The following is a 24,224-nucleotide window of genomic DNA, read 5'->3' on the forward strand; positions in this document are numbered from 1 at the left end:
ATTTCTGAGTTCAAGGCCAGCCTAGTCCACAGAGCGAGTTCCAGGACACCAGGACAGTCCGGGCTACACAGAGAAACCCTGTCTCAAAAAACCAAAAATAAAAAGAAAAAAAGAAAAAAAAAAGTACTAGGAAGAGCAGTGCCAGCATACACCCCACTATAGAAGTGATTTTAGGGAGGTTTCTGCCCCAAGGTAGCACATATAGCTCCTGAATAAAAGACACATAAACCTGATTTTTTTAAAAAAAAGATTTATGTATTTATTTATTTATTTATTTATTTTTTTTTAAAAGATTTATTTATTTATTATATGTAAGTACACTGTAGCTGTCTTCAGACACTCCAGAAGAGGGCGTCAGATCTTGTTACTGATGGTTATGAGCCACCATGTGGTTGCTGGGATTTGAACTCCAGACCTTCGGGAGAGCAGTCGGGTGCTCTTACCCACTGAGCCATCTCACCAGCCCCCTTATGTATTTATTATATGTAAGTACACTGTAGCTGTCTTCAGACACTCCAGAAGAGGGCGTCAGATCTTGTTACAGATGGTTATGAGCCACCATGTGGTTGCTGGGATTTGAACTCTGGACCTTTGGAAGAGCAGTCGGGTGCTCTTACCCACTGAGCCATCTCACCAACCCTGATATTTTCATTAATACACTGTAAGCCTAAACTGGGCAGGTTCTGAGCTATTCCAGCCTGCACTGTAGCCATAGGCTGGTGTTCTTTACCCACTGAGTATTGCTATGTTTGCCCTGCTCTGTGCGTGTCCTCAGGGCAATTTTCTCTGTTCATGGTCCATCCTCATCCTCATGGCCCATCCTGCCTCATGGCAACCTCCCTCTTCCCCTACCTTTTTCCATCTCCTCCTGAGACTTTCCTACTTTCAAGTCCTGCCTTCCTCTCTCTCCTGCCCAGACAGAGGCTCTAGACTTTTATTACACAGAGATTATTGCCGAGTATTCTTTACAGCACTCTGATCAATACAGTGCCCATGTCCAGACTGCAACCTGATTTTGGGGCACAGTACTCAACATCTGAATACACAACACACAAGACAAGCCCCAACACCTCACCCACATACATATACACAGAAAAATAACAAAGCCCACCCCTATTCTACCAGCCAACCAGAATAAGGCAGATGAGACCCTTTTTCCTCAAGTTGACCTCTGGACCTCCTTTCCCTCTGTCTGCCCTGGACTCTATTTAAGGTTTAGAATATATTTTGGGGGATGTGGGTATGGCTAGTGGGAGGCAGAGTATTTGCAGCAGAAATGTGAGGATCTGAGTTTATATACTCAGAACCACTGGGCAAGGTGACGCACACCATGGGGTCCCAGCAGAGGCAGGAAAATCTCTTGAGTTCCAGGACAGCCAGAGCTACATAGTGATACCCCCATCTCAAAAAAATAAACAAAAGTCTCCAAAACCCACCCAAAGCTGCCCATGTGTAAACCTAGCACTCATAGTTGGAGATGAGAGAACTTGTCTCAAGGCAGAAGGTGAGGATACACCTGTTGTCTTTTGATTTCCACATACATGCCATGGCATACACAAATGAACGCAAAGGAGAGAAAGAAGGAAGGGAGAGAAGGAAAAGGAAGGAAAGATGGATAGATAGATAGATAGATAGATACATACATACATACATACATACATACATGCATACATACATAGTTTCTGCCTTCTGAAACCTTGAGAAAAAGCTCACAGATGCATATTGGTTTAGAAGAGACAGACAACTGTTGGTGCCTGCACTTGCTGCCTGCAATCTCACCCCTTTCTGAGGGGGCTTACTAGCGCCCCTTGGCTGAAGTCCAGCAGTGGGGGTTACTTCCTTCTCTATCTGTTCTCTCTGCAGGGTGCCCCATCCCTCACAGCAACACGGACTCCCCCTCACTGATTTTCAGGTCTCATCTTGGCCTCCTCCTTTGATATATATTCTCTCTCCCTAGGTGATCTCATCTATTCTCCTGGCTTTAAATACCATCTATATGCTGGTGACTCACAAACGTATATTTCTAGCCCAGACCTCTCCTCAGAGCTCCAGACTCCCATGCCTGACTTCCTGCTTGATATCTCCAAATCCAAAAACAGTAATCCTACAGGAAGGTCTCGGTTCTCTTACTCCAAGCCCGTGCCTCTCTCTTCAGCAAACGCTTGCTTCTGCGGTCTTTCTCGGTGTTTACCTGAGGATTGTCTTCGGTCTTTCTTCTTACCTGACAAGCCCTGAGTGAACATCTGCTGGTGTGATTTCCAGCAGAAAGCTCACGTCTGTCTAGATGTGATGGTACACAACTATCATCCAGACGTGAGAGGCTGAGAATCACGAATCCAGATCTGCCTGGAATGTATATCCAGATCCTGTCCCAAAGAAGAGGGGAAGGAGAGGAAAGAGGAGAGCAAAGGGCAGGCAAGGCAGAGATCTTACGTTTGATCCCCTCTCTCCCTCTCCCTCTCTCTCCCCTTCTCCCTCACTCTCAGGTTTCCTTCTGTTCAAGCCAAGGTTTTTCAACTGATCTACTGATTACCACAGACTTCGGTCTGCTTACACCATGTGGATTCCTACCTCCCAAGTCCCAGCCTCAATCATCAGCAAGAACCAATCAAAGCCAATGTACTACAGGAAAGGGTCCTGTATGAGAGCCAGGCCAGGCCAGGCCAGCCCATCTGCCTGGTCATCTTCTCCCATTTTCTTTCCTCCAAGCTGTAAGCCACACCGGTTTCTGACCATTCTATATTCTGGGTTCTTAGCAAGTGACTAATTTTTTTCTGAGAGAGGGTTGTGTTAAGTAGCCCAGGTTTTCTTCAAGCTTGGAATCCTGCCTTCACTTCCTGAGTGCTGGGACCCACTTATAAGGTTTACTCAAGGTCTCCATAGTCTCCCACATGCTCCCACACCTTGCCCAAGCATCCCCTGCTACACTCTGGATCCAGCTAATGCCTCATTTTGGAAATGCCAGTTGATACATTTCCTGTAGGAAGGGAGCCCTGAGGTGCCCGGCTCTGGGCCATCCTTTACCCATCTTGATTGTTGGGATGAATCATCTGTGTGTCTGTCTATCTACCTACAAGATTGTGAGGCTGGATCTTGTCACATAGAAGGGCTTCAACAAATGATGGGGTAATGGGTCAGAGCTTTTCCCACTGTGAACTGGTAAGGCTCATCACTGTCTGCCATGTCCTTGAACTCCTGCCTTTGGGGGAGGCTTTGCAAGGCATGCTGGGATGAGTCCAAGATGTCCATAATGAGAAGACAGCAGTGGAGGATTCACTGATCACACAGCCTCTTTCCTTTGGCCCCTGTGCCCAGGCCAACTGCACCTTTGCTCTGTAGTGCTAGCTGGTCTGGGACGTACTACATAGACCGTGGCCTGGAACTCATGGGCAAACTTTCTGCCTATGCCTCCCAGGTACTAGGATAGCAGGCATGGGTCAGCAGGCCTGGCTTCTTCCTTCATTAACCTAGAGAGCTATGAAGGATGCATGCTTCGTTTGCACAAGGCTGAGTCTGGTCTTACACACAAAGACAAATGTAATCCTTTTCAATATTTATTGATTTGGGTAAGTGAGTCCCATGTCCCACATGTAGGAGCCAGAAGACAACTTGTAGGAATTCGCTCCTTCCTTCTACCATGTTATGTCGTAGAGTAGAAGCAAGCTCAGGTTCGTGTGGCAAGTGCCATTACCATCTGAATCACCTCACACCCTCAAATGTTTGATTTGAGTGTGCTCTTTGGAAGGGGTGACAGACACATTCAGAGGCATGCGGACGCGGATGGCTCACACCTTTATTCCCAGTACCTACGGTCAGAGGCACACAGATCTCTGAGAGCAGCCTGGTCTACACAGTGAGTTCCAGGCCAGCCAGGGCTACATAGTGAGACCCTGTCTCAAAGGAAAAACCATACAGAAAGTTGTATGTTGGAGGCCAAATCTTTCCGATGCTTGCCCTTCCCCGATCCACAGCAACCTCATTCTTTAGCGGTCACCATAGTTACCATTTTCTTGTGAAGTCTTCTGGAAATAATACATGAACAATTAAACATGTGTAAGGTCTTCCCCTCATTCAAACAGCAGCATTCCCATGGGCGGCTATGCACTCTGCATCTTGGTTTAAGCGAAAGAGAGATTATGAAGACAACTCTGTGTGTGTGTGTGTGTGTGCGTGCGTGTGTGTGTGTGTGTGTGTGTGTGTGTGTGTGTATCTCAGAAGCCTCATTTTTCATGGCTGTATACTATTTTGATGTGGGAAATTATGTCATGGCTGATTTAACCAGCCTCTCATGCATGCGCATTTCATTTGATTTCTTTTTAGCAGTTGTAGGTGAGTCAGATGGTGGTGGTGCATGGCTTTAATACCAGGACTCTGGAGGCAGAGACAGGTGGATCTGAGTTCGAGGTCAGCCTGGTCTAAAAGCAGGGTGAGTTCCAGAACAACCAGGACTATACTGAGATACCCTATCCCAAAAAAAGTTGTAGGTACGAATCTTGAACTATTATTGTGTATATTGCTGGGTGTATCGCTAGGATAAGGTTAGAGAGCTGGCGTTTCAAAGACCGTGTGTATTTGTGATCCAGTGTCAGACCAGTTGCAAGAGAAGTGCCATTAACTTATTTAATTAGTATGTTAAGAGTGCTGAGACTTGGGCTGGCGAGATGGCTCAGCGGATAAGAGCACCCGACTGCTCTTCCAAAGGTGCAGAGTTCAAATCCCAGCAACCACATGGTGGCTCACAACCATCCTTAACAAGATATGACTCCCTCTTCTGGAGTGTCTGAAGACAGCTACAGTGCACTTACATATAATAAATAAATAAAATCTTAAAAAAAAAAAAAAAAGAGTGCTGAGACTTGAATGGGCAACCATTTCATAGGTGACTGGTATTGTGTTATTTAATGTGACTTTATGTTATTCTTTTAAAAAAGTTTTAAAATACAAACATGTAAAATTTACATGTAACGACTACCATGTTATCTTTTTTATTTGGTGTTAGGGATCATACACTGTACCAGGGGCCGCAGGCCTGGACAATGTTCAAGTGTACAGTTAGTCAGTATTAAGCATAGTCACATGTTGGGCAGAAGAATCTCTCTGTTGAGTCCCAATATTTAGTGAGGCTGACTTAGTGTCAGGCCCAGTCTGAGATGAATCAGCTCCTGTTCTCTGCCACAACTCCCTGGCTGTAAACAGGCAGATTAAACTGTCATCAGAGCTGAGTCTAAGGGTTATGGCTAGAGGAATATAAAGGGATATGAGTGTGTGTGTGTGTGTGTGTGTGTGTGTGTGTGTGTACTCCAGAAGACTGCTAGGATCAGGTGACTTGTAATGACCCAGAAGGCAGTTCTCAGGATCCTAGATGTGGAGGCACGCTCTGAAACCGAAGGCTAAGTGTTACCTGCCAGCTGTGGCCAGGGGATTCTTGGCTTGAAGGGCCTGAGGATTTGGTCTTTCCAGGAGGTAAGTTCAGGATGCAAGAAAAATCAAAGGTTAGGGTTGAAGTCTCCTGTTAGCACAGGTTCGGTCAGTAATCCCAGTGAGGTAGGAGATTCAGGAGTTCAAGGCCAACCCAAGCTGCCCATCTGGCTAATGCCCATTAAGACATTAAAAAAAAAAAAGACAGAAGGCTAGTTGGGAGAGGCAGGAGGCAGCTCGTGGTAACTGCAGGTTCAAGGGACAGAACTGGAGATGACAGAGGGTGGTGGGAGATGTGGGTCTGATAAAGAGACCTAGGTCCTGAGGGCTGGGTTGAATCACAAGATGGAAGGAGGGATGGGAAAGCCAGTCTTCTTCCGAATGTGGTTCCCCAGAGCGGCAGGAGCAGGTCTCTCCTCTCAGGCCCCTAGGTCACTGCGGATCTCTAAACCACACCCACGGACACCCAGGCGTAGGACAGCTGCCCTTTCCTTTCCCCTCTGGTGCTTTCTGGGATGGGGGTGTGAGTGGAAACCAGCGTCGCTATGGCAACCAGGCCGGGTGGTCGGGCCCTGGAGCCCTGGGAGCCAGCGAAGGCGAGAGGCGGGGCAGCGGGAGGCGCCAGGGCTGCGCAGCGGGGCGGGGGCCTGGGTCTCCCGGGAGGAGCTGGGGAACACCGGGCGCCTCTCGCGGAGGTGCACGCCAAGTTCTCGGGTGAGTGTGCACGCGTGTGAGCTGGCCCGAGGCGCACGGGCGGGCGTGAGCGCGAGCACACGTGTCGAGTGTGCACTTGCGTGCGTTCTGGGGCCCGTGTCTGGCCCTCTGCGCCCCGCGCCCCTCCCGGCCGCCCGCAGCAGCTCCCGCCACTCCCGCCCCGCGTCGCTTCTCGCTCGGTCCTCGCCCGCCGCGCCGCAGTCGCCGCCGCCGCCCAGCCTGCGCCCACGGGCCGCCCGTGCCGGGCACCTGTTGGAGGCTCAGGGACAGGTGCGGGGGCTGGACCGGCCAGGGGAGCGCGGGTGAGGGTGAGGGTGAGAGGCGGAGAAAACGAGGCAGGGGGTCCCTCCCTACCTTGGGAGGATCGATGACCCGGGTTAGGGATAGGCAGGCAGGCAGAAGCTTGGGCTGAGTGAAGAGAAGCCTAGAGGGGTGGGTGACACCCTGAAAAGCCCCGCGCCTGATGCAGAAGACGGCCAGAGCTTCAGAGCAGCAAAGGAGGGAAGCTGTGGGGTCCCCGGAGGACTTGGGATGGGGACAAAGGGAGAGCCCAGGATGAGAGGAAAACCCTGTAAAGGTGACAGAGGGACAATGTGCAGGTAGTGGGCAGGGTTAAGGGGGAGTCACGACCTGTCTGCCAGGACTGATCTGGCAACCCAGCCAGCCCCTTGTGAAGCCAGGCCTCCTGCCTGCCCACCAGCTAGCGCAGATTATCCTCTCCCTCGACACCTAGGAAGGGAGGGCAGTGAGACTCCTACAGACCCCAGCCGGCCACTCCAGCTCTACACCCGTCTCCCAGCCAGAGGTGCTGCATGAGGGGCCGCAGGGGCGATCGCATGACCATCAACATCCAGGAGCACATGGCCATCAACGTGTGCCCTGGACCCATCAGGCCCATCCGCCAGATCTCCGACTACTTCCCTCGCAGGGGGCCAGGACCAGAGGGTGGCGGCGGCACGGGCTGCGGGGAAGCCCCAGCTCATCTGGCCCCTCTGGCTCTGGCCCCCCCTGCGGCTCTCCTTGGGGCCACTACACCCGACGATGGAGCTGAGGTAGACAGCTACGACTCAGATGATACCAGTGAGTCTGGGGGCTCAGCGAGCTTGTGGGAGGGAGCAGCCTCCTGAATGTGTGTGCGTGGAGGATGGGGAGGAGGGAGGGCAGTCCCGCCACCACAGCTGCAGTCTGGGTGCAGATTACAGCTTCAGCAAGGCTCAATATTCAATATTTCTGCTGAGACACTCCACCACCCACACAGACAGTTGCGGCCGAGCCAGGGACCTAGACGCAGGCATGCACATGGCTGCTCAGCCTCCTGCACAAACACTGGCAGGCCAGCAGAGATGTGGACACATCCTTTTAGCCACCAGGTCTCACACCTTGACCTGGACCAGAGACTCATGCTATCTTCTCTCTCTCTCTCCTCGCCTTTTTCTGCAGCCGCTCTGGGCACACTGGAATTTGACCTTCTTTATGATCAGGCTTCCTGCATGCTGCACTGTAGAATCCTCAGGGCCAAGGTGTGTATCCCTCCTTCTTCGGCTGTCACCCTGGGGGAGAGGTTCCATCTTCCCCCCAATCAGAGCGTACTCCTTCCTGCTCCTTCTGCATCTCTGGAACTGTACTCTGTGGGGGATCTAGTCCTGCAGGAGGCAGGAGAAAGACTTGGGAGTCTAAAGTCCCCTTTGCCTCCCTTCCTCCAGGGCCTCAAGCCCATGGATTTCAATGGCCTGGCTGACCCCTACGTAAAGCTACACCTCCTGCCAGGAGCCTGCAAGGTATGTTTCCTTCAGGACTAGCTTGGTTTATGGGTCCCTTCCCACCCCCAACTTAAGCCTTTGAGGCCGACAGGGCCCATGCATCAGAACCCTTTGTCTCCATGCCCCAGGCCAATAAGCTAAAAACCAAGACACAGAGGAACACACTGAACCCTGTGTGGAATGAGGAGCTGACGTACAGTGGAATCACAGATGATGACATCACCCATAAGGTGCTCAGGTGAGGGCTTTTCCTTGAGGCAGCACCTTTGGGAAAGCTGTCATTGTAATGTTTGTTTGGTCCATCTCTTTATGTCCCATCAAGCCCGTCTTGTTGACACCCCACCATAACCAGTGGCTCCCCAGCCCCTCAGCAGCAGGTTCAAATGTTCTTGCAGGTCTTCTAGCTGAGGCCTAGGTTTGGCGTCTGAAGGCCTTCAGCTGTGCCTACATGTTCTTGGTTTCCCCTGCCAACCTCAGTCTTTGAAATCTGAGGCTCAGCCCCAAACACGCTTCTTCTGGAAAGATTTCTCTGCTTTCCAAGACCCCCTTCCAGAGCCTTTGGCTTCAGTCAGATCTACACACCCCGGGGCTGCCTGCCCTATGCCATAGCTACCTATAATCTGAGGAGGGAAGTCTTCCCGGTCAGAGAACTTGCCATCACCCTAGGTGTGAGAAGCACCCCTAGAGGGGCGTGTGGCAGCTGAGTCCAGGTCAGGAGAAACTTCTTCCTTTACTCTTGGGTGACAGAGAGCTTCTTATCATGGGAGACACAAAGGTAGCAGCAGCGAAGTTGGCCTCACAGTAGACAACGGACCCTCCAGGTCACAGGCAGCTCGGGCTAGTCTTGAACTTAATGCTTAGGATCACAGTGCCACCATACCCAGCTCCTAGGGAGCATTTCTTTGCTTTAATCCTCATGACAGTGTTAGGGCACTGGGTGACTTGCCCAAGGTCACACAGGTAATGAGCAGGGCTGGAATTTCAACACACCTTCATACCCGTAACCACTCCTGTCTCAATACCACACTGCTGCACCTGGGCCTTGCTCAAATGGTGAAAAAACAGGGCACCCAAGTCAATCGGGAGTCATTGGCTGGTTACTACCACTGTGTCTGGCTGTACCCACCCAGACACACATGTAGTGTTCAGCTGGCACTTGTCCCCGGGTGGGGAATGGAGCAGTTCTAGAAGCTGTGAGGACATCCTGTTCAGCTGGGTGATTCTTGATAAGATACTGGACAGCCTTGGGCAGATCCAATTGCCCTTCTCAAGCTCCCACCCATTTTACAGATGAGGTGAACTTAGGGCAGAGCTGGGACTGGTCTGAGGACCTTTTTCTCCCTCCGGAGTGGGGCTCAGTTACCCAGGGGCCCTGACCCTGCAGTTCCCCGCCAGGATCTCTGTCTGTGATGAGGACAAGCTGAGCCACAATGAATTTATTGGGGAGATCCGAGTGCCCCTCCGTCGCCTCAAGCCTTCACAGAAGAAGCACTTTAACATCTGCCTTGAGCGCCAGGTCCCGGTCCGTGTGGGGCTAACAGGTATGGGGGAGGGGATCCTGAAAGTTCAGCTTGCCAGAACATTTTCTTTCCCCTCTCAGCTTCCTTCGCCCTCTTCAATGTCTGCGGCGCTGAGGGGCATATCCTGTTACCTGAAGGAGGTGAGGCGCATGATGCTGAGAACCCTGTCTGGGTGGGAGGTGGGGAGAGCCTGTAGACTCACCTCTGCCTCCTTCTCTGGCAGCTAGAGCAGGCAGAGCAGGGTCCTGGGCTGCTAGAAGAGCGCGGGCGCATCCTGCTGAGCCTCAGCTACATCTCTCAGAGGCACGGGCTGCTGGTGGGCATCGTTCGCTGTGCTCACCTGGCTGCAATGGATGTTAACGGCTACTCTGACCCTTATGTGAAGACGTGAGCCCTTGCCCAAGCCTGACCCCAGCCTGACTGCTCTGGGGCCTAGCCTGTCTCTAACTTCACGTTCCTCTCTTCCCCCTAGGTACTTGAGACCAGATGTGGATAAGAAATCCAAGCACAAAACATGTGTAAAGAAGAAGACGCTAAATCCGGAATTTAATGAGGTAAGAATGTCAGGGAGCAGAAATAAAGTTGGGCTGGGGACAGCGATGTGGTTAGAGTCTCACAGAAAGCACCGCCTGCCTTTGTTCTCAGGAATTCTTCTATGAGATGGAACTTTCCACTCTGGCCACTAAGACCCTGGAAGTCACAGTCTGGGACTACGACATTGGCAAATCCAATGACTTCATAGGTGAGTGGAGGAGCCTGCCAGGTGCCCTGAGGGAAGTGGAGGAGAGTGGGCACTGACAGGTTGGCCCGCCTTGCCTGTTCTTCAGGTGGTGTGTCTCTGGGGCCCGGAGCCCGGGGAGAGGCCCAGAAACACTGGAATGACTGTCTACATCAGCCGGACACAGCCCTGGAGCGCTGGCATACCCTGACCAGTGAGCTGCCCCCCGCAGCAGGGGCTTACCCTTCGGCTTGAGTGAACAGCAGCTATCCATCACAGGCCCTCTGGGGCCGGGTCCAGTACCCAACCTTCGCACGAGTGTGTTGCACGTTTACATGGGGTGGGATGCCCCTGCCCAACACTACCTGTCTTATTTTTGTGAGTCTCTGTGACGGGTCTGTCTTCTTGTGGGGGACTGTGGAGAGCTATATTCACATATGCAAACTTCCTCCTGCCTGCCTTGCTGTTACCTGCCAATATGCAACTCCCCGTGCACAGGGCGGGCCATGTGGGAGTCTCCTGCCAGTGCCCACCCCATCCTGCAGCTCCTGTCTTGGCCTTCTAGGCTGCCTGGTCCCCTGCCCCACAGGGAGGGGAGGGGGTCGGATCAGGGAAGATTAGGAGGACATTTCCAAATAGAGGAAAGGACAAGGAAAGAAAGAGCCACCTCTTTAATACAGAGCCTTCATTAAATCGTCCCAGCCCTGCGCAGCCGCCCTTCTAAAGGGGCGGCCACCGTAGGTCTCTACCTCCCTAAGATGTAGCAGACCCTTTTGGCCACTCGTTTAAATAACTGTTCCCTGGATGGGGCTGGGATGTAAGGGCAGGACCCTGCCACCTTCCTCGGGGACAATGTGCATGTTTACGCCTTTTCTGATTGTGTCAGTGGCCAAAGCATGGCAACTGGGCATCAATAAACATCTCTTGAGGAAGTGGGCTCGAGTGTGCTGGCACGGGAGGAGTGCAGTGAGGTGTCTGGTGCTGGATGGCTACTCTGGAATGTCGATCACCAGGTCGTCATCTCCGTCCAGGGCGTCATCCCCGCTGCCTGCATCGCTGAACATCTGCTGAGGGACGGTGCTCAGGATTGTATGTGGAGGCATCTTGGGAGGAGGCAGGGGGGTCAGGGCTGCCCCAACACTGGCACCAGAACCCCTGGCTGGGAAAGCCAGTGGCCCACCCACGGGGCAGTCAGGGGGTCCCACCGCCATCTGTAGCAGGGGGAGAAACATAAAGAGGTCTAGTCAGACGCATTGGCACGAGGAAGATGCACAGTACCCACTGAAAAGCAGTTTAAGGTGTGTGTGGGGGCCCACTGCAGCCCCTCAGTCTCACGCCATGAAGTTCCTGGGGTGAGGGGCAGTGATGGAGGCATGATGGGGATGGGGTGAGGGGAGTCTGACAGGGAGCCTGACAGAAAAGCTGGGCTCTTCCTTTTCTAGCAAGGCACTCTGGTTGCTCTGTGCTAGCAGTTACAGCCAGATTCAGGACCAGTGCCTTCCTCCTGCCTCTGGGCACCACCTGCCACCACAGGTCGGCTCTCCCTCCTCCTCCTGTGGGATTCATTGGGTTATAGTAGGCATCACAGGCTACCTAAGCCAGAAGCCTAAGCAGTAGCTTTGCTCCCCAGTTTCTATGACATTGAGGATGAGCCCCTCCTTGGGACCCCAGCAGCCACCAGCCTGGGCCAGGACCTTCTCTCAGCTCACCTGGTCTAGGTCCCAGCCTCCTAACTGGACTCCCTGCCTTCAGCCTCTCCCAGCTCCAGCTCCTCCTCCACACTGCGGCCAGAGTGATCACTCTAGAACACAAACCTGAGCATGTCACTCCTCTGCCTGAGGGCCTTGGCCTTGGCTGCCCTCAGGATGGGCAGTGAAGTGTGCCTAACAGGCTGGCTCCATTCCATCTGTCAAAGTCACGCCTTGTCCTCTAAGGTTGAAAGGACTCTGCTTGCCCCACCCTGCCAGGTCCTCACACATCCTCCCTGGAGAGAACTCTCTGGATGCTTGTGACAGCTCATGTGCCATGGGCACAAACTGAACACCTAATATGGCCTAGGCGATGTCTACCAACAATCTCTACTTTATAGACAATCCTAGAAGAGAGGTGGGGTCATATGTCAGAGGAAAGAACTGGTGTAGAAACAGAAGTTAAAGGAATAGGGTGCTGGCCCTCACTGCACAGCACCCAAGGTGGCCATGCGGCCGGGGCAGCAGGCAGCACCTATGTGTGGTCTCTACAGTGACCTCCTGACATTGCCATCTCTGCCTGGTCTGTGGGCTGCTCTTTGCTTTTCAAGGACCCCCTCCCTTACCTCTGCTTGTGAAGTGATGTGGGGGAGCTAGAGAAGGCGAAGTCTCAGAAAACATGGATGACAGACAGGAGGGCCAACTCTGGAAAGAACCAGGACCCCTGTGGTGGTCTGAATGAGAATGCCTCCCCCATAGGCTCTTATGTTTGAATATTTGGTCCCTAGCTGGTGACACTGTATGGTGTTAAGTAGCTGGCCTTGTTGGAGGAGGTGTGTCTGTCGCTAGAGGTGAGGTTGGACTTCCTGAAAGCTCTCAGTCTTCTCAGCTAGCTCAGGTGCTCTTTCTCTCCCCTCTGCCTGCCCCAGACTCATGGGTTCGAGTCCTCTAAAACCACAAGTCCCAAATAAGTGTCACAGCGATGGAAAAGTAACCAAGACAACCCAAATGCACAGAGAATTGGATGCATACACATGACTAAAGAGGACAACTCCAGGGGGACCAGGCCTCTACAGGATCCCCTTGACATCACCACCTTGCTCCCCAGGACTTCCTCAGCAAGACCAAGAGCAGCCAATGAGGCTCTATGGGGCTGCCAAGGCACAGGCAATGGCTAGGCTATGTTCTTGCCCTTCACTCATTTTAGCCTCTCCATGACTGAAACAGAGTTCAGTGACACGCCCAAGGTCACATGGTGAGTATGTGAAAGTGCTGGATTCAAATCCAGCTGAGGCCAAAGCTCCAGCACACTTGCCACCTCCTCTATTGCCCTCCTAGAAGCCTCTGGGCCTCGGCTCTTTAGTGTGAGCATCTAGGCCTCCCTTACTTTTCAGTGTCCTTCAGCCATACTGTGCGTTCCCCAACCCCCTCATTCTGGGACTATCTTAATCTTACTGACCCTGTGCTCCATTAGCCCCTCCATGGTTCCCCATGCCCGGAAGCACAGTTGACTCTGGCTCTTCCCTGCCAACCCAGTCACCGCATCCAAACATGCCTAGGCTCTTACCTGCCCTAGGTTGCCATGCCTTGTTTTCTCCCGCTGCCCTGAATGCTTTCAGCAAAGGCCAGTATGCATCACTATCCCAACTGTTTCCCCAGGTCAAACTATGGGCTTTGAAAATGCCAGGCAAGAACTACTATTGAAACACATGCCTAGTCCTAAGAATTCATACTTAATCCTTGGGAACTAGAGTACAGGTAGTTGTGAGCTGCTGTTCAGCGTGGGCCCCTCGGAAGAGCAGCAAACCACCTTAAGCACTGAGCCCTTTTTCTAATCCCCAGAATTCATCCATTCACCCTTTATTTTTCTCTCTCCCCTCCCTATTCCTTCTTTCTCAGACAGAGATACAGCCCCGGCTGGCCTAGAACTTGCTACATAGATCAGGATAGCATCAGACTCATAGAGTCACCTGCCTCTGCCTTCCACGTGTTGGACTTAAGGTGTACAGCACCATGCCAGGCGGCGCTCACACTCTCAGTCACTATAAATACACTCTCTGATTCGGCTTGTGCTGTCAGAGCTCATCAGCCTGGTCCCTACTCAGCTCTGCCTCCCAGCTGGTGGGCATTACCATGTCTCATTATCTTAGGCTTGCTTCTCTCACTCCAGAGCCCTGCCTTTCCCATTCTCCATTCATACCACCCTACAGAGGCCCAGCTCACACAGGTACTGTCTTGCGAGCATTTCCAGATGTCCTCTCCACAGGACTCCCTTCTAGAATCAGCTACTCCCATCCTCCTCATCTCAGGGAAGAGCCTGGAATCCTGGGATCCCTTCTCCTCTTCACAAACTGGGCTCTCCAGAACCCCACAGACCTTCTCTGACATGGATCCATGGTACACTTTGCAGGGTTCTTGCACTCACTGCCTTCTCACCATCTGACTGTACCCAGGCCTGTCTCCACAGAACCGTGCTGTCCATGTGTCTAAAAATGCAAGCTGAACTAGACCTTGCCCTGCTCCCTGCCCAAGCGGCTCTCGCTCCACTCCCACGCAACCTAGTCTCTCTAGCACCTCAAGCCCCACGTGCTTCCACCCTTGGCACTTATCTGCTCTCATCACTGGCCCAGCTTCCTCCCCATTTGTTTTGTTTTGTTTTTTTGTTTTTTTTTGCTTGTTTGTTGCCTTGAACTCATAAGAATTCACCTACCTCTGTCTCCATAGTGCTGGGATTAAGGACATGAGCTATCACACACCTAGCTTCCTCATCTTTTATTTTTTTATTTTATTTTTTTTTTGAGTCAGGGTCTCTCTGTATAGCCCTGGCTGTCCTGGAACTCACTTTGTAGACCAGGCTGGCCTCGAACTCAGAAATCCACCTGCCTCAGCCTCCCGAGTGCTGGGATTAAAGGCGTGTGCCAACATGCCCGGCGCTTCCTCATCTTTTAATGAGCCTTTCCCAGACTCCTCGTGGCCTATTTCCTGTATGCTCTCAATGGCACCCTAGATTATTCTCCTCTAAGTCCCATCCATTCGGTTCCTTTTCCTACTAGGGCCAATCTATCTTACTGATCTTGTGCCAATTTTGCCAGAACAGGAGCTCTGTCCAGGGGTTTGTTTCAGTGTCTGTTATTACAGCTGCATCACTCCAGATAGGATCTTCGACACAGGAGGTGCTCCAGGAACACTTGCTGGTTTTACCTGGTTTGATCACTTTGAGTCACTGTTGGGAACCGTGGGAGCCTGACTAGACTCTAAACACCACAAGCCTGACAGCCCCAGGGCTACATGCAACACTCAAGCTTGGACAGAGACGCTTCCCTCTAGCCATGCTGCAGGCCCTGGCCACACAGCCAGGCTGAAGCAGGATCTCAAGCATCCTCCTAACTTGGGAGTCCTCTGAGACTAACTGTACCACTGCCAGTACAGTCCTCTGCTCTGCCCTTCAGTGCTCAGCCTTGGGCTGAGACTAAGCAATTCAAATTAACCTTTCAAAATTCCTGAACACTGGGCTGGGGTGTAGTCCAGTTGGTATGCCTAGCATGCACTAAGCCCTGGGCTCCACTCTCAGCACTGCATAAACCAGGTGTGGTGGCACACACCTGTAATCCTAGCACCTGAAAGTGGGGACAGAAGCACCAGGAGTTCAAGTTATCCTCCTTACTAATGCTACAAGAGACCTTTTCTCAAGCAAAACCAGTCAGTTCCTATACATGCCCCCTAGTGTTAAGCCTCCTTTAGATCTACGTCCTGCCTTTGTGGCCCCTCCCTATAGTCCCACATCAGGGTACCTTGAGTTTCCGGGGTAGGCGGGGCCGTTTCTCCAGCTTGGGCCTCAGGGGGCTGGGCTCAGGCAGCTGCAGGGCCAGGTAGTCAGAAGGGAATGGGGGGTAAGGGGGAGAAGCCAGCTGCAGGTGGGAGCAGGGAGATGGAGATGGGAAATGGAGTAGGTGAAGGGGGGGAATGTACACAGGAGGATGGAAAACAAAAGACATGCTGATGAGTGTGGCTCCCAGGCTCCTGAGAACAGAAGGAAGGGACAGCAGCAGGACTGTGTCCTGGGTCTGCCCCTAGTCCTACACAGCCAAGAGTAGGCAGCCCTGACTCACACCCACCACAGGTTACTTGCTGGCCACATGTGGACACATTCTGTGCTGGTAGGACTCACCCTTGCCCAAATGACACCCACAGCATTCCCAGGCACAGTAGCCTTGGTCCCAACTCACCGAGCTCAGGTATGGGGAGGGGGCCCCAGAAGTCTGCAGGGGAAATCCTGTCGAAGGAGGCAAGGAGAGGCTGGAAGGGGATGGGACACCTCCCATCGGGGGGCTTCTCTTCCTGGAGAAGGATAGGGAGGAGAGTTAGAGGCAGCTGGAAAGCCCAGATCCCCATCCCTGCCCTGGAAGATTCTGGCTCCTGCTTACCTCTTAGGGGCTGGTGTGTCAGACAACTTGGGTGTCCCCTCTGTCTCACTGTTATCTGAAGACGCAGTGGCATCTGAATCTGTGGGGAGGGCTGGTCAGGGGGTTGTAGAGTTTCCCAATCCACCTCGGAGGTCTGCAACCTCAACAACACAGAGAGAGCTAGGGAAGGTAACTTCCCCGCTGGCAAGCATTCGAACATGTGCTTCTGGGGGGGGGGGTCCTCAGCTCTCATATCTACTTCTCACACCGGCACTCTTGTCACCACATGGGACATGCCAGGCTCCTTTACACTCTCCTGGTGTTTAAGCAGATCCCCTGTGCTTCCCGAATGAGCTCACTGAGCTCAGAAGGTGTGTACAGAATCTGAACTCAGGTCTGAGATTCTTTGACCATCACAGACCATTCTTTCATGTGCCTCTAAGTAACCCTCAGCTTTTGTTCCATTTTCCTTATCTAGAGACCCCTCAAAACCACTAAAGCGCCGGGCGGTGGTGGTGGTGCACACCTTTAATCCCAGCACTTGGGAGGCAGAGGCAGGCGGATTTCTGAGTTCCAGGCCAGCATGATCTACAGAGTGAGTTCCAGGACAGCCAGGGCTGCACAGAGAAACCCTGTCTCCAAAAACCAAAAAAACAAAAACAGAAACCAAACCAAACCATTAAAGCCTCCTCTGCTCCACATCCCAAAGGCCACCAACGTGTTAAAACCACCTACTCAGCCGTTTGCCACTTACTGTTCCACCCAATTTACTATATCTGACCACATGCTTTAGCGTCTTCCTTAACAAGATCTAAGGACATGATCCAGGGCCTCTGGTGCTTCGGTTAATTGCTAGCTCAGTGTCCTTCCTAGGAGGCTCGCCATTTGCTCGGCAGTCAGCACACATGATGTCATACGTCATCTTCCATTTGGATCCTTTACTTACATCCAAAACACTCTCAATGTATGTGCAACCCCAGGTGGCCTTGAACTCAGAGAGATCTTCCTGATATTCTCTCTCCATGTTTATGTGTGTGTGTGAGTACATGTATGTGTGGAATGTTCATGCACAAGCCTGAGGGAGTCAGAAGAAGGCATTCAACCCCTTGGAACAGTGACATGCTTGTGAGCTGCATGGAGGTACTGGTAACTGAACCCAGGTCCTTTCCAAGAGCAGTAGGTGATTTTAACTGCAAAGACATCTCTTTAGCTCTTTGCCTACAATTTAAAGTTAATTGTAAAACAAAACAACAGCCGGGCAGTGGTGGCGCACGCCTTTAATCCCAGCACTCAGGAGGCAGAGGCAGGCGGATTTCTGAGTTCGAGGCCAGCCTGGTCTACAAAGTGAGTTCCAGGACAGCCAGGGCTACACAGAGAAACCCTGTCTCGAAAAAACTTAAAAAAAAAAAAAAAGGGCTGGGATTAAAGGCCTGTTCCACCAAACTTTGCTTCACAACCCACCCCCTTTTCTTTGAAACATAGTTTCATTTAGCTAGGTTGAAACTTATATTTAAATTAAAAGAAAAAAAAAGTTGCATTAGCGTATTTGTGTGTATATGGGCACACTCATACGGAGGTCAGAGTACAACTAAAGGGAACTGTTGTCTCCTACAGTGTAAGTCCTGGGGATGGAATTCAGGCAGTCAGGTTCAGCAACAAGTGTCTGTGCTCCTCAACAAGCTATCTCAAAAGAAACTAGGTGTGGGCTCAGTAGCTAAGAGCACTGGCTTCACTGCTGACAACTGTCCGTACCTCCGTCCAGCGCCCTCCCCGGGCCTCCACAGGGACTGTGTGTGCACATCAGGCAGGCAAAACACCCATGCACATAAAATAAGTATCCTAAAAAGTAAAACACGCAGGTGGGTGGGCGTGTGGCACAAGCATGAAATTCTAGCACGGGAGAGGCTTGGGTAGGAGGATTATGAGTTCAAGACCAACTAGAGCTACAAATGAAGACTATACCCCAAACAACAACAGCAAAACGTTACAAAGATCATGAACCTACATAAAATTCAAAACTTCACGTCCACAAATAAAACCCTAATAAAACCGAACAGCTTTGTTTCCTAATAGGCTGGTTATGGCTGCTTTCACGTGAGCTATGCAGTTTGTTCCAAGGACAGCATTTTATAAAACAAAGTATCTTCCTGACTCTTTGCAAAGAAAACCGCCAGCCTGTTAGTCTGCAGTTACTGCCATCTTACCAGCTTTAACCTACCTCGGGTTATTCTGCAGTTACTGCCGTCTTTAATCCTCATCAAGCTCTCCCCAGCACTTAAAATCCTAGTTTGTGGGCTGCAGAAATGGCTCAGCGGTAAAGAGCACTGACCACTTGCTCTTCCAGAGGTCCTGAGTTCAATTCCCAGCAACCACATGGTGACTCACAACCATCTGTAATGGGACTGGATGCCCTCTTCTGTCGTGTCTGAAGACAGCTATAATGTACTTATATACATAAAATAAATAATTCTAAAAAAAACCAAACCAAAAATCCTAGTTTGTCAAGTGATTTTCTTGTCAATCCCATCAGTGTGTCTGTGCAGACTCCTGCATGCTAGAGCGAGTGGTGAGTGTTTTGAGGTTAGAGGGCAGCTTCCAGGAGCTGTTATTCTCCTTGTTCTTTTTTTTTTTTTTTTTTTTTTTTTAAGATTTTATTTATTTACTTATTATATGTAAGTACACTGTAGCTGTCTTCAGACACTCCAGAAGAGGGCATCAGATCTTGTTACGGATGGTTGTGAGCCACCATGTGATTGCTGGGATTTGAACTCCGGACCTTCGGAAGAGCAGTCGGGTGCTCTTACCCACTGAGCCATCTCACCAGCCCATATTCTCCTTGTTNTTTTTTTTTTTTTTTCGAGACAGGGTTTCTCTGTATAGCTCTGGCTGTCCTGGAACTCACTTGGTAGACCAGGCTGGCCTCGAACTCAGAAATCCGCCTGCCTCTGCCTCCCGAGTGCTGGGATTAAAGGCCTGCGCCACCAGGCCCGGCTATTCTCCTTGTTCTTAAAGATTGGGCCTCAGTAACGAACTCTATGCCTCTGCCTCTGGCATGAATTACAGGCACGGGTAATACTCTAGCTTTCTAGTTTATTTTTTCAGTTATTATGGACAACTGACAAGCAGCCAGAGGCTTCCTTCATTTTGCCAGCCTGTGTCAAGCACAGTGCCTGCAACACAGTGGATAAGGAAATACTTGAGAATCCAGAGGCGTGGTGTGTTCTTGGGAGGCAGAGGCAGAGGCAGGCGGATTTCTGAGGCTAGCCTGGTCTACAAAGCATGTTTCAAGCAGGCCAGGACTACACAGAGAAACCTTGCCCCGTGGGGTGAAAAAAGACAAAACAGGAAGAAGGCGACAGAAGGCAGCAACTAGGCTTAAGAACCATTGGAGGGGCTGCATGAGCTTGCGGACCCTAAGAGGATGGACCCAGGAACACGTGTTGAAAGTGCCAGTATCTCAGATCTTCCTAAAAATGATCATGACTTTGCTCACCGGAGGAGTCTTCATCCACGTTCTCATACTGCAAAAGTCGATCTAGAAGGAAACTGAGGCAAGTGGGAAGGAGGGTGAGCATTCCCATTTTGGTGGTCTTGAGCCCTACCTAGTCCCTCCTAGAAGACCCACTGGACCCTCCTAAGACCGCGTGCATTTGGGGTCCTGTTCCGGGACGGAGTAAGAACGGGTTCCCTGGGAGTAACAGTGCCCTCGTGCCCACAAGATCCCTTCCTTACCTCTTGTCGCGGGAAACCTTCAGCAATTTCCTTTGCGCCTTTCTGAGCTCCTCCTGGAAGCACTCGTGCTCCTGTGGCGGCGGACAGGGCGGGTGCTGAGCCAAGAGCAATCCGTAAAAGACCCAGAACCCGGAGACATCTCTCCCTACTCACCCCCTTTACCACACGGGTAAACTGAGGTCCTCTCAGAGTTAGGCCTCACGCTCCACAACCGCCCCACGCCGGCACTCACGTAAATGAGGAACTTGAGCTTCCGCTTCAGATTCCTGTATTTCTTTTTGTAGTCCACTTCGCCGTCCGCTGGTCCGTTCATGACCCGCCAGGGAGAAGCGCCCCGGAGTAGAGTCCCGCTACCCAAGTCCGCCCGGCCTCTCACACCTCCACTTCCGGAGACTTTGCAACGTCGTATGGAACGGACTACAACTCCCAGCGTCCTCCGCGAGCAGGGCGCGTAATCACACCACCCGCCCTCCTGGGGAAAGCCCTCAAAGGAACGCAGCTTCCAGCGGCTTCGCGGTGAGCTGAGGTCACAGAGGAGCTGGACACTGTGGGGCGCAATTATTGATTCTAAACTGTTTATAAAAATTTGGAGCCAAAACAATATAACCAGAAATTCAGTGTGTTGGCGAGAATACCCTCTCCTGCCTTTCGAAGCAAGCGACCTAACTTGTTAATCCCGACCACAGGGCAGCTTATAGAGACCGCCGGCGCCGAACCGGCTTCTAACGAAAAACTGAACGCGTAGTGTTTGCAAAGAGTCGAAACCTCGCTCAAGACCCACCAGCTGCTCAGTAAAAAGCAAGGTCTGCCAAAGTTTTCCGTCCCAGTGCTCTACATCGGAGGCTCAACGGTCCCTGGCCTCACGAAGCCGCGGCACTGCGCGTGCGCAAACTACTGTCACACGGAAAGGGGCCCGGAAGAAAAAAAGGCGGGAGCAGCCAATCCCCGATGACGCAAAATGGCGCCGGGAGATGAGATGCAAAAATTCACTCGCAGCTTCTTTCGCTCTTGCCCCGACCTCAGATGCATAGAGTCTGGGTATTAGAGCCTGGATTGTGAAAGGGGGGGGGGGTCAGGCTGGCACTGTGTTGGCACATGTCTCTGTAGCTCGGTTACGCACTCCGTGCGACAGAAAATTTTGATTCACGTGGGTCGGGATCATCTTGAACCTGAGGAGAAGCAGGCGTTGAAGCGGCTGGTGGAGGAGGAGCTGCTGAAAATGCAGGTGTGGGTCTAACCCTGGGCCAGCAGAGGCAGGGTTTGCTGCTGAGGGGTTGGGGCAGGGCACAGTGTTGGTTCGGTTTGCCCTCATGCTGCTGCACCCGCAGGCGGATGCTGGAACCAGGGAAGGAAAACCAGACTTTATCAAAGTGAAGAGGTCTCCTGCTCCCTGCAGTGGCCCAGAGAAGAAAAGGTTCCGCTTCAATTCGGAGTCAGGTTGGTGCCTTCTTCCCTGTTTATCTGTCTGCGACTCCAGCCAGCATCGTTGGTTTCTTCAAAAGGCAAGGTACATGTATTAACTTATGCAAGGCAGTAAGGGGCTGGTCGGTGGCAGTGAGTGAGGAACCAGCTGGGCCACAGCTGTGGTGCTTCTTGCTGTCTGTCCTTCACTCTTAACCAGAGTGGATCTAGATGGAAGGGGAGGGGGGAATCCATCCCAGCCCAGTCCCCATGTTTCAGAATCCAGCTCTACGCCATCCAGTCCAGACCATTCAGGACCCTCAACAAAGAACAGGACAACCAAGAAGACATGTCTAGGAAGAACCTTAAAGAAAGCAGTTGAGAGCTCAGATGAAGACCTCCAAACAGAGCTGGGTGCAGAGATGGGACTGGAGGAGAGCAGTAAGGAGGAAGCAGAGGGCTCTGTCAGATCAGGTGAGATAACCGAGGAAGAGGAGGACGGGAGAAAAGAACAGAAGGGCGGCCTTAGAAAGCAAGCCGGGGCCAAGGACAAGCAAGGACCACTCCAGGCAGCCAGGAAGCAGGTTAGGGAAGAGAGTGGGAGCAGTGAGGAGGAGGCTGTGTGGCCGAGAGCAAAGGTGGAGGGAAGCACAGGTGCTAACCGCCTGGAGGAGAGTGAAGAGAGCGGAGAAGAGAGCCCAGCTAAGAAGAAAGAGCATAGCGAGCCCAGATGGAGAAGTAACAGAGCAGGGAGACCAACCAGGGAGAGAAAGAGCTATAAGCAGAAAAGCAGGCCTGGGAGGGCAACTGGGGGCTTGGGAGACAGCGAGGCAGAGAAGGAAGGGGGCACAGTAAGCAGTGGGGACAGCAGTGAGGAGGAAGAAGAGCACACAGTGAAGGTCAGGACCCAGGCCGAGAGTGGGAGGAGGCAGAGCACAAGCACCGTGGATGACAGTAACAGCACACAGGAGCAAGCAGCAGTTCAAGGCACTACAAAGTCAGGCAGCAGTAATGGTGACAGTGCTACAGAGAGGGAAGTGAGTGACTCCCAGGCAGGACAAAACACCAAAGAGGAGAGGAAGAGCCGCTCTTCCAACAAGAGCTCCAAGAACGGCAAGGCCCGAAGTTCCTCATCTTCATCAGATTCAAGTCCAGAACCCACAGGTCATAAGGTGAGAGGACACACCAGGTGGGTGGGATCCACTCGGGAAAAGGGACTTCAGCTGCAAACTCCTTTATCAGGCCGTCTCTCATCGCTGTGGAGAGGACCACCCAGCTGTGGCTAGACTAAAGCGTTACATTCGAGCCTGTGGTGCCCACCGAAACTACAAAAAGCTGCTGGGCTCCTGCAGATCCAACAAGGAGCGCCTGAGTGTCCTCAGGGCTGAGCTGGAAGCACTGGGCATGAAGGGTGAGAAGGGATGTGCCTGAGATCTGCAGGAGGGCCTGAGCACTGGGGAGGAGGGCCTCACAAGCTGCTTCTGCTCCAGGAAATCCTTCCTTGGAGAAGTGTCGCGCTCTGAAGCTGCAGCGGGAAGAGGCTGCTGAAGTGGCTGCCTTGGATGTTGCCAACATCATCAGCAGTACAGGTAAACAATTTCCTCTTGAGGGAAGGAAGAGCCTGGGGTGCGGTAACTAATTTTCTCTCCCCACCTCCCAGGCCGGCCACGAAGACGAAATGCCTGGAACCCTTCAGGGGAAAGAATCTCCCCGGGAGAGCTTTATCACCGAACCCTGGACTCTGAAGAGGAGCGGCCACGCCAAGCACCTCCAGACTGGTCCCATATGCGTGGCATCATCAGCAGTGATGGTGACAGCAGCTGAACTCCATGTCCACAATGGACCTTACCCTGTTATACAAGAGCCTGTTCAGTGGAAGCAACTTCCAAAGACAGACTACAGTAGCAGGATCCAAGTTATTGGCATACTAGTCAATTTCCTGTTCTCTAAGATGGCTTTGGGGTTCATGTGCAAGCATCCTCTCCAGGCATTTGAGGGGACTGTTGTTTTGTTTTTAAAGACTCAATAAAAGAATGTTTGTAATTACTTCATCCAAACTGCACCCAAACCGTCATCCCCTGTCCTTTGGGGCCAAGAATTTGGGAAGTAGCCCTTGCTACCAGGCAGTAGTCTAATTCTCTCTTATCGATTCCAGAGTTGTCCTAGCCCCTGGACTGTGTCATTCAGTCTGTCACCAGACTGTATCAGAGAGGATATGGCACTTCCTCCTCCAGTGTGACCAATCTGGCCTTAACAATGTAAAGTTTACTCCAAGAATGTATGCCTAGCATGAATAAAGCCCTGGGTCTCAACCCCACCAACACACACATTCTCAGGCTCAGTTCATCTTCCTTCCCAAGTGGCCAGGGTCTCTTGGCCTCATAGAGGTAGTTTTAGTAGACCTGACTGGCCAATCAGAGCCTAGGCATAGTAAGATAAGACAAATGGGACCCCACGTGCACCCATTAAAATCACTAGAATTTAAATCATATCACCCAATTAAGCACAAGTAATACTATCACTTGCCACTGATAAATTCTCCACACATACCTTAGACAAAAAGGGAGACATCCTGTGGTCTGTTAGAATAACCAACAGTTTATTAAAAGCTCGCCCTAGGGCTCTGTGCCAGCCCATAGCTGAGAGGGGCTCCCATGACTGCTCCCAGGCTTGGCAGCAGCCCTTTCCAAGGTCCTTCCCTTGTCCCCCACCCCAGCCCTGACCCCAATTTAAAAAAAAAAAAAAAAAAAAAAAAAAAACTAAAAGAAAAAATACAAGCCGACATAGGACGTCAGACAGCAATAGGAGAATGGTGAGACTCAGNTTTCCAAGGTCCTTCCCTTGTCCCCCACCCCAGCCCTCAGTGTACT

At 51.8% G+C, this 24,224-nt stretch overlaps 3 protein-coding genes across 6 annotated transcripts; 2 read left to right on the forward strand and 1 right to left on the reverse strand.

Annotated features, from left to right (window-relative positions):
* Positions 1–5,922: 5,922 nt before the first annotated feature.
* On the forward strand, positions 5,923–11,062 carry Doc2a (double C2 domain alpha). Of its 4 annotated transcripts, none has more exons than XM_021195351.1 (11): positions 5,923–6,402; positions 6,774–7,212; positions 7,573–7,652; positions 7,836–7,910; positions 8,021–8,130; positions 9,288–9,414; positions 9,493–9,552; positions 9,636–9,799; positions 9,885–9,966; positions 10,058–10,154; positions 10,240–11,062. In XM_021195351.1, the coding sequence occupies exons 2-11, from the start codon at positions 6,945–6,947 to the stop codon at positions 10,383–10,385; spliced, it is 1,209 nt and encodes a 402-aa protein (XP_021051010.1). In that variant the 5' UTR covers positions 5,923–6,402; positions 6,774–6,944; the 3' UTR covers positions 10,386–11,062. The 4 variants fall into 4 exon arrangements, with proteins under 4 accessions (XP_021051010.1, XP_029395003.1, XP_029394990.1 ...); XM_029539143.1 differs by having other exon boundaries at positions 6,051–6,132; positions 6,870–7,212; positions 10,240–11,059; XM_029539130.1 differs by having other exon boundaries at positions 6,087–6,402; positions 6,866–7,212; positions 10,240–11,059.
* Ino80e (INO80 complex subunit E) lies at positions 9,932–20,790 on the reverse strand. Its single transcript, XM_021195373.2, is given in 8 exon segments — positions 9,932–11,341; positions 15,610–15,726; positions 16,045–16,156; positions 16,243–16,321; positions 19,715–19,767; positions 19,954–20,024; positions 20,186–20,498; positions 20,735–20,790. Coding segments are annotated over 8 exon segments (1,023 nt in total). The 3' UTR covers positions 9,932–11,119.
* A 121-nt stretch (positions 20,791–20,911) lies between these two features.
* Hirip3 (HIRA interacting protein 3) lies at positions 20,912–23,665 on the forward strand. The gene is made up of 7 exons (XM_029539149.1): positions 20,912–20,985; positions 21,061–21,178; positions 21,282–21,390; positions 21,634–22,526; positions 22,597–22,765; positions 22,845–22,943; positions 23,015–23,665. The coding sequence occupies exons 1-7, from the start codon at positions 20,912–20,914 to the stop codon at positions 23,176–23,178; spliced, it is 1,626 nt and encodes a 541-aa protein (XP_029395009.1). The 3' UTR covers positions 23,179–23,665.
* The last annotated feature ends 559 nt before the right edge of the window (positions 23,666–24,224 follow it).

Source organism: Mus pahari, chromosome 1 (genome assembly GCF_900095145.1).
Source record: "Mus pahari chromosome 1, PAHARI_EIJ_v1.1, whole genome shotgun sequence".
NCBI lineage: Eukaryota > Metazoa > Chordata > Mammalia > Rodentia > Muridae > Mus > Mus pahari.

Excerpts from the sequence above, each read along its gene's own strand:
- Doc2a (XM_021195351.1), top strand. The coding sequence starts at position 6,945 with ATGAGGGGCCGCAGGGGCGATCGCATGACCATCAACATCCAGGAGCAC. Across the intron at positions 8,131-9,287 it reads ATCACCCATAAGGTGCTCAG|GATCTCTGTCTGTGATGAGG; the intron begins GTGAGGGCTTTT and ends GTTCCCCGCCAG. Across the intron at positions 9,967-10,057 it reads TAAATCCGGAATTTAATGAG|GAATTCTTCTATGAGATGGA; the intron begins GTAAGAATGTCA and ends CTTTGTTCTCAG.
- Hirip3 (XM_029539149.1), top strand. The coding sequence starts at position 20,912 with ATGGCGCCGGGAGATGAGATGCAAAAATTCACTCGCAGCTTCTTTCGC. Across the intron at positions 21,179-21,281 it reads AGGAGCTGCTGAAAATGCAG|GCGGATGCTGGAACCAGGGA; the intron begins GTGTGGGTCTAA and ends CTGCACCCGCAG. Across the intron at positions 21,391-21,633 it reads CCGCTTCAATTCGGAGTCAG|AATCCAGCTCTACGCCATCC; the intron begins GTTGGTGCCTTC and ends CCCATGTTTCAG.